We start from the raw sequence: 13,336 nt of genomic DNA on the forward strand, positions 1-13,336 counted from the left end.
ACTCTCTAGCATTTATTATTTGTAGACTTTCTGATGATGGCCATTCTGACCAGTGAGGTGATACTTCATTGTAGGTTTGATTAAGAAGTAGACTGGTTTTAATCATTAAGAGCATGGTAGAAGAACAAAGTGGAGAAGACCCAGCTACTTCTTAAAATATCTGACTGAGAAGGAACACATATAACTTCAGTTCACATTCCACTGATAACTAATCACAAGGCCATGCCTCAATGCAAAGGGTGCTGGGAAATGGAATCTCTGCTGGACAGCTACTTTTTTCATCTTCAACTCCCCATTATGGAAGAGGGAGTAAAAATTTTGGTAGACAGGTAGCTATCTCTGCCACAGTGTCTGAAAGAAACACTCCATGAGTGAGTTAAAGAGAGAAAACTCAAAAGAGTCTGAATGTGCAACTTTACACTGCAGAGTTCCAAGGGCTGGAATTATGTTCCTTTTTCTCTGACTTTCAAAGGTGTATCAGTAAGCTTAGCCAAGTTTTGCCATGATAACAAACAATCCCAAATTCTTAGTGGCTTAATTTTTGTTCATGCTCCAAGGTTGACTTTTCTTTATGTATATGTCTATAATACTGATTTCCACTCTGTTCCACATTGGCCTTTGCTCCTGGTCCCAGCCTGCTCTCAGAGAGCTTTCTGAATTGTGGTAGAAGAAAAAGAGAAGGTGGAAGAATCATACAATGTCTTTTAAAGCTACTGTTAGGAGTGACATGTTTCTTCTACTGATCTTTATTGACCAAAGTAAGTGATTGGGGTCAACAGGGTGGGGTTGACAATTCTCTTGCTGGAAAGGGAGTCATGAGTCACAGGCCAAACTTAACTTCAATGAGGTGGGAAAGTATCACCCCCTAGGGAGAGGATACAAGTTTGTAACACTAGATATTTTGAAAAATAATATAATATACCCTACAGGGGACCCAGAATTCCCACCCTTTGGAGTTAGGGCACTGGAAGTTCCTGTGGAATTGCCCACCAATTTCAGGGGAGAGTCACACCTTCCGTTGTTGGCAGTCACTCAGCATTAAAAAGAGGATTTAGATTTCCAGTCTTGTGAATGTCAGAGGTAATGTCTTCCTCACTTGGGCTGCTCTCAGCATCCCTGGAGTCCTGTGTTCAATACTCTCTCCTCAACACACGTGATGAGGGAAGGACCCCAAATCCTGGCTTATGGAGTTAAGGAAAATAGGTATACAACCTGGTGTGTGTGTGTATGTATTGGGGAGGAGAGGATGGCAAATTCTGAAAACTAGGTGGAAAAGAGATTAGATGTGGCTTGCGTATGCTCTTCCCTTTCCTGGAAAGATAATCTCCCTTTACTCACCTGGAAAAATTCCACTCAACATCTCAGGGTGAGCACAAGTGTCTTATCACAGGAAGCTCTCACTGATCTGCTTAAGTGGAGCATTTATACCCTCTGTTTGCCTTCCTCATTCCCAGGAGAAATCTAACAAAGTGCTTGTCACATACATACAATTATTTATTTTCTTGCTATTATGGGTTGAATTGTATACCTGCTTAAAGACAGGTTGGAGTCCTAACCCCTAGTGCCTCAGAATGTGACTTTATTTGGAACTAGGGATTTTACAGAGGTAATCAATTTTAAGGTAATGACCTTAAAATAAGGTCATTATGGTGGGCTTTCATTTAATATGATGTGTCCTTATAAAAGGGGGAAATTTGGGCACAGAGACTGATATGCTTACAGGGAGAACACCATGTGAAAACAAGGCAGAGATATGGGTTATATTTACATCTATCAGCTGAGGGACCCCAAAGATTGCCAGCAAACCACATGAAGCTAGGAAAGAAGCACAAAACAGATTGTCCATCACAGTCCAAAGAACCAACCCTGCAGACACCTTGACTTTGGACTTCTAGCCTCCAGAACTGTGAGGCAGCACATTTCTGTTGTTTAAGCTACCCAGTTGGTAGTGCTTGGACACAGCAGTTCTATCAAGCTGATATACTTGCTTACACATCTGTTCTCCCAATTTCCTCCCAGTCTTGAGACCCTCCCCAACTTGAGTCCATTCTGGAGGAAAGAAACAAAGCTTTCTTTCTTCTTCTTCCTCTTCCCCTTCCCTCCCCCCTCCTCCTTTTCCCTCCCCCCTCCCCCCTTTTCCTCCTCAGCCCCTTCCTCTTCCTCCTCCTCCTCCTTTGGCTCCAAGGGAGGGTAGAAAAGGGATTAAAAGGATAACAAATTTTAGAAGAACAAATCGGAGCTGTGTGGAGAGGAGAAGATGACAAGGAGTGAGAGCCACATCTCTGAAGGTGTTCAAACACAGGGAGGCTGAAGGAAACTCTGCTAAGGACTGGTTCTATGAGAATGCTGAGAAAGTGCTTTGCTGGTTGGAATCTCCCAGGGATTGGCCTATTGATCAATATTTTGGAATTCTGGTGATATGGAACCTCATGGAACTCTCAGAGATTGTGTGGGAGAGCAGGATGTGTGTTTTGAGCAAGGGCTTAGTATAAGGTGCCAATTGCTCTCCACCAGATAAGTCTTTGTCAGAGCTCAATCTGCCCGTGAATTTGTCTGGAATCCATTCCCAGCAGCACCATCTGCTTGTGATTGTCCTACCATCTGACTGTTTACCCTCTGTCAACCCCCCTCCCGTGGGCACTCCCACCACCAATTAGAGTCCACCCATTGTCCAACCTGGATAAACTGAGTCTGAGGAGAGACCTGGCAGCACAGAGAGGGAGGAGGAGGGAGACCATCCAACACACTGGTGTTCAGGGCCAAGAGCCCACCACGCCTTCACACAGGACCTGGGGAGGAAGCATGTGGCTGAGCCAGAGCCACATTGTGCCCCAGGCAGACTGATGGCTCCACAAGTAATATTGATGCCTTTTGTTTGGAAACTCTTTGTGGATGCTTCCCATGTCCCAACCAATCACGCTAAATGCTGGGCCTCCCCCAAGGCACTTTGCCTTTTGCACAGCCCCATGGCCAAATGTGCAGGCAGATGAGCGGCCCTGAATGCTAATGAGGGGAATGGCTGGCATTCCAGAGGCACCAGCTCTGGGAACCCCTACCTTTGTTGCTAAGGAGACTTGGAAGCAGAGCTGAAAGGCTCTCACAAGGGGTGGGGGGTGAGGAGGGGGGAGCAGAAAGGGGAGTGTTTATTTTCAGAGCCACACAGTTCTCCAGCCAGCTCCAAAGCTGTCCAGTTTCTGATCCCAATTAGAATATAAAATCCCGTTATTGTTTCTCTTAATGATCTCGGGAAATTCCTCTGAAGAGTTAGTGGGCACTTAGCAAACTGTTTGGATGGCGCGATCTGTATAGTTGTGCTTCCGCTTGTGTGAACCGATCACGTCCAGAGTCCTGAAAACACCCTTTATTCCTGTCTCCAGAAGGTGGTGATGAGCTGGGGGTACTGGAAGAGGGCAAAACGTTGCTGGCTTTTCCAAATGTTCATGTGGAGGTGCCATTCCACAAACGTGTTCCAGGTTCCCATTGGATGGTGAATCTGGGCTCTGTGCTGGGGACAAAGACCAGGGAGACCTTGGTCCTGGCTTGGTGTGTCCACTAGACTTGCTGGGGAGTCAGACCACACACACTAACGGGAATTCTGTGGGTTATTTGCTCTAACTGTGACCTGCAGGGCACCGCTGGACTGGAAGTTGTGCACTGGGTTCTGGTCCTGACTTCGTCACTCACTAGCTGTTACTCCTTTGGCAAATCCATTTACCATCCAAGCCTCAGTGTCTCATCTGTACAATGGGCATAGGAATGCCCACCTGGTTGGGTTATGGTGAGGAGTAAGGACAGGAGAGAGAATGAAGAATAGAAATGTGGAGGACATGGTCTCTGCACTCTAGGACCACACGACCAGTGAGCCAACCATTGGCTTATAAGGTGTCTGTATCTGGAAAGGGTGCATAATGATTTGGCCCATTGAATGGTGTAAAAGGAAACACTGTATAAGAATAAAATAGAAAGCCAGTTCCCCCTTGTGGAGCACATCTCTGTGCCAGTGTCAGGCAATTTGTATACATTATCCCCTTCAATGTGAATGACTCTATGGGGAGGTAGTGGATTGCTCAGGGTCACACATCTGGGAAAGAGTCTGCCCAGGTGGTGAGATCCAGCCTCTGCTATGTCTTCAGTGCTCTTTCCATCTTTAGAGGCTGAGGTTTTTGGAGAGTTGGGGCAGATGCAGTCGACAACAAGTCCCTCCAGGGAATCCTGGAGGTTAACCGGGCCACTGCACACAGACACCCATTTAGAAAGATTCTGCTAGAGAAAGCTGGTCAAGATCACAGACACCAGACTCCCTCTACCCAGTGTTTATTAGAAGTTCACAATGACACAGTCACAGGAAGTATACGAAACAACTCTGATCTGAGAAAAAAAAAAAGAGAGAGAGAAGGGTAACATTGTCCATAAGCAAACCATGCAAAAGCTTTAGCATAGTGGTCACTAAAAAATATTCTGAAGCATAATGACCTCATAGCATTTTGCTGTTTGTGTCCAGTGGTTTGCTTCACAGCCCGGCCTCATTTAACCTCTGCTGTCACTTTGTCACCGAGATATCTAAGCTGTTCTCTATGGCTTAAGTTGATTTTTTGTTTTTTTTTTTTAATGCTTTACTCAGAGAAAATCTAATGAGTATTTACTTTTACAAGGGCAAGTCTTACAAATACACACCCTCACACCTACATACCACATACATCCTGGGGTAAAGCAGTGGAGAATTCCAGACCGGAGATGATCTAAGAGCAACTGGCCCTTGGTTCTAGAAAGCAGATGTATCTCAAAATTTGTTTGCGCTGTAGCAGTAGTGTTATTGCTCTCTGCCATTTCACACAGACCATTGTTCAAGCTTCCTGAGGCTCAGCTGCTAAGAGAAGGGACATAAGAAAGGCCCCCATCTCTACTATGTGTCTGCATGACATGGCTTTCAGTGTTTATAAAACTCCCCTGAAAAGTACAATTACTCCCGTCTTACAGGTGAAGGAACTGAAGCTCAGGGAGGTTTAACATTCGCCAAGGCTGCCACCTACTAAGTGCCTGAACTGGATTTTTGAAATTAATTAATTAATCTATTTTATTTTATTTTTTTAACATCTCTATTGGAGTATAATTGCTTTACAATGGTGTGTTAGTTTCTGCTTTATAACAAAGTGAATCAGTTATACATATACATATGTTCCCATATCCTCTCCCTCTTGCATGCCCTTCCCTCCCACCCTCCCTATCCCACCCCTCTAGGTGGACACAAAGCACCGAGCTGATCTCCCTGTGCTATGAGGCTGCTTCTCACTAGCTATCTATTTTACATTTGGTAGTGTATATATGTCCATGCCACTCTCTCACTTTGTCCTAGCTTGCCCTTCCCCCTCCTCATGTCCTCAAGTCCATTCTCTATGTCTGCGTCTTTATTCCTATCCTGCTCCTAAGTTCTTCAGAACCCTTTTTTTTTTTTAGATTCCATATATGTGTGTTAGCATACAGTATATGTTTTTTTCTTTATGACTTACTTCACTCTGTATGACAGTCTCTAGGTCCATCTACCTCAGTACAAATAACTCAATTTCATTTCTTTTTATGGCTGAGTAATATTCCATTCTATATATGTGCCACATCTTCTTTATCCATTCATCTGTCGGTGGACACTTAGATTGCTTCCATGTCCTGGCTATTATAAATAGAGCTGCAGCATATCCCTCCAGCCAATTATCCATAGGCACAACCCTGCAGCCTTCTTCTGCTTCACTTCTCTGAGCCTCTGTTTCCTCATCTGTAAGGAGCTGTGAAAGCTGCCACATCGAGTTGTCAGAGTTGGATGAAACAGAATATGTCAAGTTCCTGACACACAGTAGTTGCCCAATGCATATTACATTGTCTGATCTAATATTCTAATTTCCCTCATTTGGTACTTTGGTAGCATGAGAAAGCCATGTTTTTCTGCTTACTTCTCTGTTCTAAAAGGCAGCTAGGAATCCCAAGGGCTCTAGAGTGTTAGAGGGGCATTTTTCTGGGCAACTCAAGGATTATAAAAACTAGAGCAGGAGAGACTAGAAGGCCCTCAGAGATCATTTACGTTGGTGGATCCAAATTATTTTGTTCTTAAGGTTTAATTTATAAGATTTTAGGAGATACCCCACTATGTAAAATGTATTAAAGGGGATGCTCAGAGACCTTTCTGTTTGCTTTTTCCCTTGACCTAACTCCTTCATCCTGTCTTCCACACACAGAGATTGGAAAATCAGGATCCAGGTCATTCAGCATTAATGATGGTACTGGGAATACTTCTGTCTCTGAAGTCCTGGGCTTCCTTCAATGAGCTCATACTGCCTGAGTGGTGTGATGTGACTGTAAGTATGTATGTTGTGGCCAGGGTAGTGCAAATTGCAGGGGGATGGATGTTAAGACTAGAAGAACTGTGGGAACTGGTGGAAAATTTTACTTGGTTTTCCTGCCAGAGGAAGCAAAGAAGATGTTACCTATTTCCACAATCCTTTGTTCCAGGAGTCCCTCCTCAAAAGTTGTATTCAATACTCTGGGAAAAATATCCTTGGAGACAGTGTAACATCATCTAGTTTTGTACTAGAGAAAATATTGAACTTGTTCAGAAAACTTCACTTGAAATTTTGCTTCTGCTGCTTGGTATTAAGATAATATATTGTTAATACTTTTATTTTTCTTACAATTGTGGAAATCCTAGAATAGTGACTAGAGGAAAGGCTGACTTACTCATCCAAAAAAGATATATTTAGGTCTATTAATTCACAGGCATTTTTGGGAGTTGACAACATCTAGCATGTTTTTTACTATATGGAATTGCAGGGTTTGCAAAAAAACAGTTTGATCAGCAATACTGAAAAAAAAAATCATTGAATATTCATCACCAGCTTTATAAGAATAGAAGGGGATTTTAAGAAATTGGGTTTTTGCCACCTCAGAAGAGAAAACCTGGTTTCCTTGTATCACTTTGAGCTGCTTATGAGTGAGCATCATAGCCAGAAACCAAGTCCAAGCTCAAAGTGTTGACAATAGCTGCATCAGCCTCAACTCTGACAGCGCCTCCACCACTGCACTCGGGCTGAGGAGAAACATGTGTCCGGGTAAAAAGGGAGACAAAGGGAACATCTGTTCTCACAACATGGGCTTGTTATTATAGCTCCTTTAAGTACTGAAGCGCTGGCTCCAAGAGCATATTTTCTCCAGCATGGAATCTCCGCAAGGCTTGGTCAATTTTCCGAGGGCTCAGGGACAGGTTGTAAATGAGATTGTAGTTGTGAATGAGGCATCTGGCTCGTTCATTCTCCAGAACTCCTGCCATTGGGTTGGGTGGGTGGGAGCTTTTTAAAAGAGTATTTTTTTTAGAGTATTTTTAAAAGAAAAAACAAGAAAGAGGAAAATTCATTAGCTTGAATGACTTCTGAGCAAGAATTAAATGCTAATATTTTGAAATTTTAAGCTTCTTAAAAACCAAGTGACACCCTTAAAAGATATTTACAATCCTGGCTATGCATAATAGATGTTGAGAGGAATCTGAGGGTGATTTTGGGGAGGAGATGGGGTCCAAAATAATCCATAGGTAGACTCTAAAGCGATTTTAGCTTGTTCTTCGTAGCCATAAAACTTTAAAAGACCAAGTTTTGAAAATGGTGGGGTGCCGGCTAAAAGCAATTCCTAATTGCTCTAGTTTATGTTTAACTTACTGAAATATCCAAATATGTTCCTAGACATGCAGGATTTAAACAGCTCATTTTTATGCATTTCTGGAAATATATTTACTGTGACTCCCTCCAGCTTGCTGTGTGATCACAGGTAAATCACCTAACTTCTTGTGGCTTAGAGTCTAGATCTGTATAATAGAGATGGTAGTGCTTATCACAGGACATACTCTGGTACCCACATGTTATATGTACCAATACCAATGTGTTGTCCATGCTCAGGGTAAGTAGATTTTGATAACTGCAGAGAGGAGTTTAAGGGTAGAACACAACAACAGCAAAGGTCAGTGACTCATTCATAAGCTCTTAATTGTGAGCTTATATATGTCAGATACTGTGCTTGGGAATAGAGAGGATTTTGAGAAGTGGTCTGTTACCTTAGGAAGATCACCAACCAGTTGAGGTGATAAGAGATGCAGAAAATTAATTAGAGTGCAACAACAATAACAATAACGACTGATACTCATATATAACATTTACCATATTTCAGGCACCCCTCCAAACAATTTACCAATATTAACTCACTTAACACAACAACCCATTTTACAGAGAGAGAAACTGAGGCATAGAGATGGACAGATGCCCAAGGTTGTTCTAGTCCATGCATTTAACCACCATACTGTATTATAGAATGGGGGAAAGAGATTGTTTCAAGCAGGGCTCAGATTGTTTTCTAAATATTTTCCATGAATTGTGAAGATCTACGCTACAGGTGTCAAGCTTTTAAATATCTTTTATAGGGGTGAGATACATCCCTTGCATGTGGCTCTTCTAGTCTCCTGTACTTGTGCAGACTATAATAATGATTATGAAATTCTTTCTCAAAGAATCCAGAAGGAGTGGTCCCCTGGTCATTTTGCAGAAAGCCACGACCAGTCTATTAGATTTGGGCTATAGCGGATACCTGTCATCTCTCTTTGAGCTCTGTTTGGATTTAAACGTGCAAGGACAGTTGAGCATGATGTTCTTCTCTGAACTGCTCTCTAATGAGTGTTTTTAACAGTGGACTACAGACAGCTGGGGTCCTAATGTGATTTATTCCATTCAATTCTATTCAGTTCAGTCCTGTCCTGTCCCTTCCCATCCCAACCCATCCCATCCCATCCCATCCCATCCCATCTCATTCCATACCATCCTATCCCATCTCACCCCATCCTGTCCTATCCAATCCACTGTTTTTAAATTGTCTGTTCTATTCAGGTTTATTTGCTGTCTCTTTCTCCTATTAGAATGTTGGTCCTTTCCTTTGAAGAAATATCTTCCTTTGAGTTGGCCAATTGCATCTTTACAATTTTCTGGATTGGGTGGAGGCTCTTGACCTGGTCTAGGTTGGCTCCCTCAAGACATTTCCTCATATTCCACCTCTGGAAATATAAGTCATGGACTTTGGAGTAAGTGTCTGACTGAGGAAGTTACTTTAATTTTCGAGCCTCAGTTTCCTTGACTCTAAAATAGGGATAATCAAATTGTTTGAAAATTAATAAAATAGTAAGTGCTTAGTACAATACCCAGAACTATTAAGCACTCATTAATGTAGGTATTTTTATAGGATAGTTATAATGGTTATATCATCAATATTACTTAAAATACACAAGAAAATATTTTAATTAGAAGAAATTATTTATATATATAATTTAGTTTATATTTTAATTAAAAATTAGAATTAATATTAAAAAATGCATATAAGAATTACCACTGGTGTGTGTGTGGGCCTTTTCTTCTATCTTCTAAGTTTTACCGTTGGTAGAGGATTCGTGCATCAGACGAAAGTCCATTGACTGAAATTTATCTCTGTCTAATTTGCTGTCATTAGGGGATGCCCAAGACAGCTGCATAAAATAATCTTACAATCCATCTTAGTGTTGGGAAGCTTGTCCTTGTCCCACCAGAACCAGAATGAAATAAGAACCTCTTTACTACCCACTTCATGTTCAGTTTACAAAGAACTTTTAAATCTCATTGGATCCTTTCTCAAATCTGGGAGGTATGTTTTATTATTATCAGTCCTATTTTATAGACAAGGAAACAGGCTTGGCGAATATAAGTGACTCAGCAATTGGTGAAGTCTAGACTTGAATCTGGTTAAAAACACACAAAGAAACAAACCAACAAACAGAATCTCATGATCTTTCTGGTGTGTCATGGGTGATTGGTGTAGTGGGAAGTCCAATAGAACTGGGTTAGAATTATGCCTCAACTTCCCACCTGCTGATATTTTATCACTTTGAGTGTGGCTTTCTCCTCTGTAAATAAGGACATTAATCCCTTCAGCATGTGGTTGATGTGAGGAGTTAGTGATGCAGCGTATGTTAAGTCCAGACCCGTGTCCTTGAGGGCTCTCATTGCACTATGCCTCCTTGAACTCTAAAATATTTTCTGTCTAGCCTTCAGTTCACTGGGAAAATTCCCAATCTACCAGTCACTCAAATATTTATCCCAACCACCCATCTTTCTTTAGAAAGCCTGACCAGTTATTCATAGTCATTCCTTATTTCTTTCTCCTCAAGGATATTTTCTTGACAACCCCCATTAAAGAATAAGCTCAGAGCAGGTTCCCAGAAATACTAATTTGATGATGGATGTTCTGCCTTCACCCTGGATGAGGAACGCCCTGGCCTACATATATCCTTGCACATAATAAAGAGCACTGATTCATCATTGGGCAGAGTAGGGATGATCTGCTCAGTGTCTAGAGAAGGGCCATGGTGGTATGCTAAATACTGTGGCTAATAAACCAACAAGATGACCTCAGTTAATCCTCTTTCCTCATTAAAGATAGTTATAGATGTTTCCAGATTTGGCTGACACATTCCTTGGCTATTGAGGAACTAATGAATTTCATAGAAACAGAGAAAACAGGCATAAATAGTGAAAAGGCCATGAGAAAGTCATTTCAAATCTGCCAGAATCTGCCCCAAAGTCAACAAAACTCCATTTTTCCCCAGAGCAGTTCAGAAGTATGAGAAAGGTCCCAGTCTTTGGGAGTCTCTTAGCAACTAAATTTATGATCCATCATCCATCATCAAAACTCAGCATTTGTTTCTTTGGAAACGTCTTTTCTCTCTACCTGATTTTTGGTTTTGTTTTGTTTTTGTTTGTAACCCCATCAACACTCTCACAGTCTTGATGTGTAAACACAGACTCATGAAATAAAGGTTATTTCAGTAAACTTTTGATCTCCTTTTTTCCCAGTATCTTCCCTAAATGACCCATTTCAGCTTTCCCTGTGTTCTCCTCTGGTTGAACCTTTGGTGGACACTGCGTAGAGAATTAAGCCTCATTCCAGCCTTCAGGATTCACAGTAGGGTCTCAACTTCACTATTCAATCCAATGTGACAGTCAGTCCTGTCTTTCTCACTTTCTTCCCCATCATACTCATTCTCACCTTCTAACCTTTGCAGAATATGGTTTCACACTCAGAATGCCCTACCCAGCTATTCAAAGTCTACCTCTCCTCTGGGCTCAGCTCAAGTTCTCTCTTCCAAGAAGCCCTCTCTGAGTACTCACTGAGCTTTTTTCACCTCTTCTGTCTTTTCTTTGGACTCTTTAAGTCTAGTTTGTGTCTTTAATTATAATACTTTATTCTGTCTTAAAATTTTTTCTTTTACTGGCTTTGAACTATTGGCAGCCTCTGTGTCTTACCTAAAAGTTCCTTGAGGCCAGAGACCATGTCTCATCCTTTCTGGTTTCCCTCCTGGTCCAGCCTCTAACACAGGGCTGGGCTCATAACAAATGTTTAATAAATGAGTTTCTAATTCATCTAGATGAATTTTTTACCTAAAATTTTCATTTCCCCCTCTCTTTGGTATAGTTATTAGAAGTCCTTGGGTATTACATGGTGTTCATACTTCATGTGGTCTAGAATTAACTTGCATTGGAAATTCAAAGCAAAATGAAACAAAAACATACAGAGAATGAAAAGGCATTAGTGCTGTTATATGATTACTTCTAGAAAGTACTATGTGTACACTAACTTTTTTTATTGAGATGTAATTGATATATCACATTGTGTAAGTTTAAGATATACAATGTGATGATTTGATACACATGTATATTATGAAATGTTTACTGTAATAAGGTTAGTTAACAAATCCTTTACCTCCCATAATTACCATTTTGTTGTTGTTGTTATGGTGAGTACATTAAAGCTCTACTCATAATAACTTTCAAGTACACAGCACAATATTGTTAATGAGAGTCACCATGTTGTACGTTAAATCCTTGGAATTTCTTATAACTGAAAGTTTCTACCCTTTGACCAACATTTCCACATATTTCCTGGCAACAACCATTTCTATGTGTTCCATATTTTTAGACTCCACATATAATGCTAAGTCTTCATGAACAACAGTATGTAGTTAAGTACAACAATTTCAGTGCATATGTTTTTGTATGTGCTGCCTCTTTTCCATTTCACAGGTCTCTGACCTAGTTCTGAATTTCATTATCTCACTTAAGCATTACAATAACATCCTTTATCCTTTTTATAATTTAAATTTCTCCTTCATTCTTCACATAGCCATCAAGGACCTTTCTGAAATACAACTTCATCATACCACTCTCCTGCTTAGAAACACAATGTGCTCACTATCTTTGAATTAAATCCAAGTTGTTTGGTCGGTCATCTAAGACCTTTCTAGATCTGATCCTATCCTATATTTTCACATTTTTCATTTAATATTCTTCTTAATAGCCCTTGTATTCTATTCAAACCAAATTCCTTGTATTGAGCTTCATACATAATGCTTTGCTTGGCTAACTTGCATGTTTGCCAGGAAGGGCCCTCTATTTCAGTCCTTTGTATACAAACTGCACTTTCCCTTAATGATCAATTTCACACTAACATAACCTTATCACCTCACTAGGAATGAATTCTCCTTTGTCTGAATGCCCACATAGCACCCTCTAATGGCATTTATCACCTTTTATTTTGGGTTTAGTTATTTATGTACATTCATTTATTTGTTTCTTAAAAAAGGGTTGAACAGAATTGTGCAAGGTACTCAGGATAAAAAAGTATCTTAGTACTTAGGTAGTACTAAGTCCCAAATAGAAAAATACAATATATCAAATATGATAATGGGTGTTAAAGAACTGTAAGAGGCCAGATAAAGGTTGGCCTTAATCTGTCTGGGGAAACCATGGGAGTCTCAGAGGAGTAGAGCTTGAGTTCTGACATAAAAGGTGTTTAGGTATTAATTAGCCAGGTGGACAGTGTGGGGAGTTGGCGGGGACAGAGGAGAGGCAGACAGCTCAGGTAGAGGGCGTAGGGTTAGAAAAGGCACAGCCATGGGCTTCTCTGGTGGCGCAGTGGTTAAGAATCCACCTGCCAATGCAGGGGACACGGGTTCGAGCCCTGGTCTGGGAAGATCCCACATGCTGCGGAGCAGCTAAGCCTGTGCATTACAACTACTGAGCCTGTGTGCCACAACTACCGAAGCCCACGCACCTGGAGCCCGTGCTCCACAACAAGAGAAGCCACAGTAATGAGAAGCCTGTGCACTGCAATGAAGAGTATCCCCCGCTTGCCACAACTAGAGAAAGCCCATGGCAGCAACGAAGACCCAATGCAGCCAAAAATAAATATATAAAATGTTTTTTTGAAAAAGAAAAGGCACAGCCACAGG

The 13,336-nt window shown here is 41.2% G+C and overlaps 1 protein-coding gene across 1 annotated transcript in view; it reads right to left on the reverse strand.

The window, feature by feature from the left end:
- Nucleotides 1–7,144: 7,144 nt before the first annotated feature.
- Nucleotides 7,145–13,336, reverse strand: part of CUNH1orf87 (chromosome unknown C1orf87 homolog) — a 154,104-nt gene continuing 147,912 nt past the window's right edge. The window contains exon 4 of the mRNA XM_024756225.1: nt 7,145–7,305. Coding sequence (XP_024611993.1) covers nt 7,145–7,305 — 161 coding nt within the window. The remainder of the gene's footprint in view (nt 7,306–13,336) is intronic.

This window comes from Neophocaena asiaeorientalis, unplaced genomic scaffold (genome assembly GCF_003031525.2).
Source record: "Neophocaena asiaeorientalis asiaeorientalis breed wild unplaced genomic scaffold, Neophocaena_asiaeorientalis_V1.1 scaffold205, whole genome shotgun sequence".
Lineage (NCBI taxonomy): Eukaryota > Metazoa > Chordata > Mammalia > Artiodactyla > Phocoenidae > Neophocaena > Neophocaena asiaeorientalis.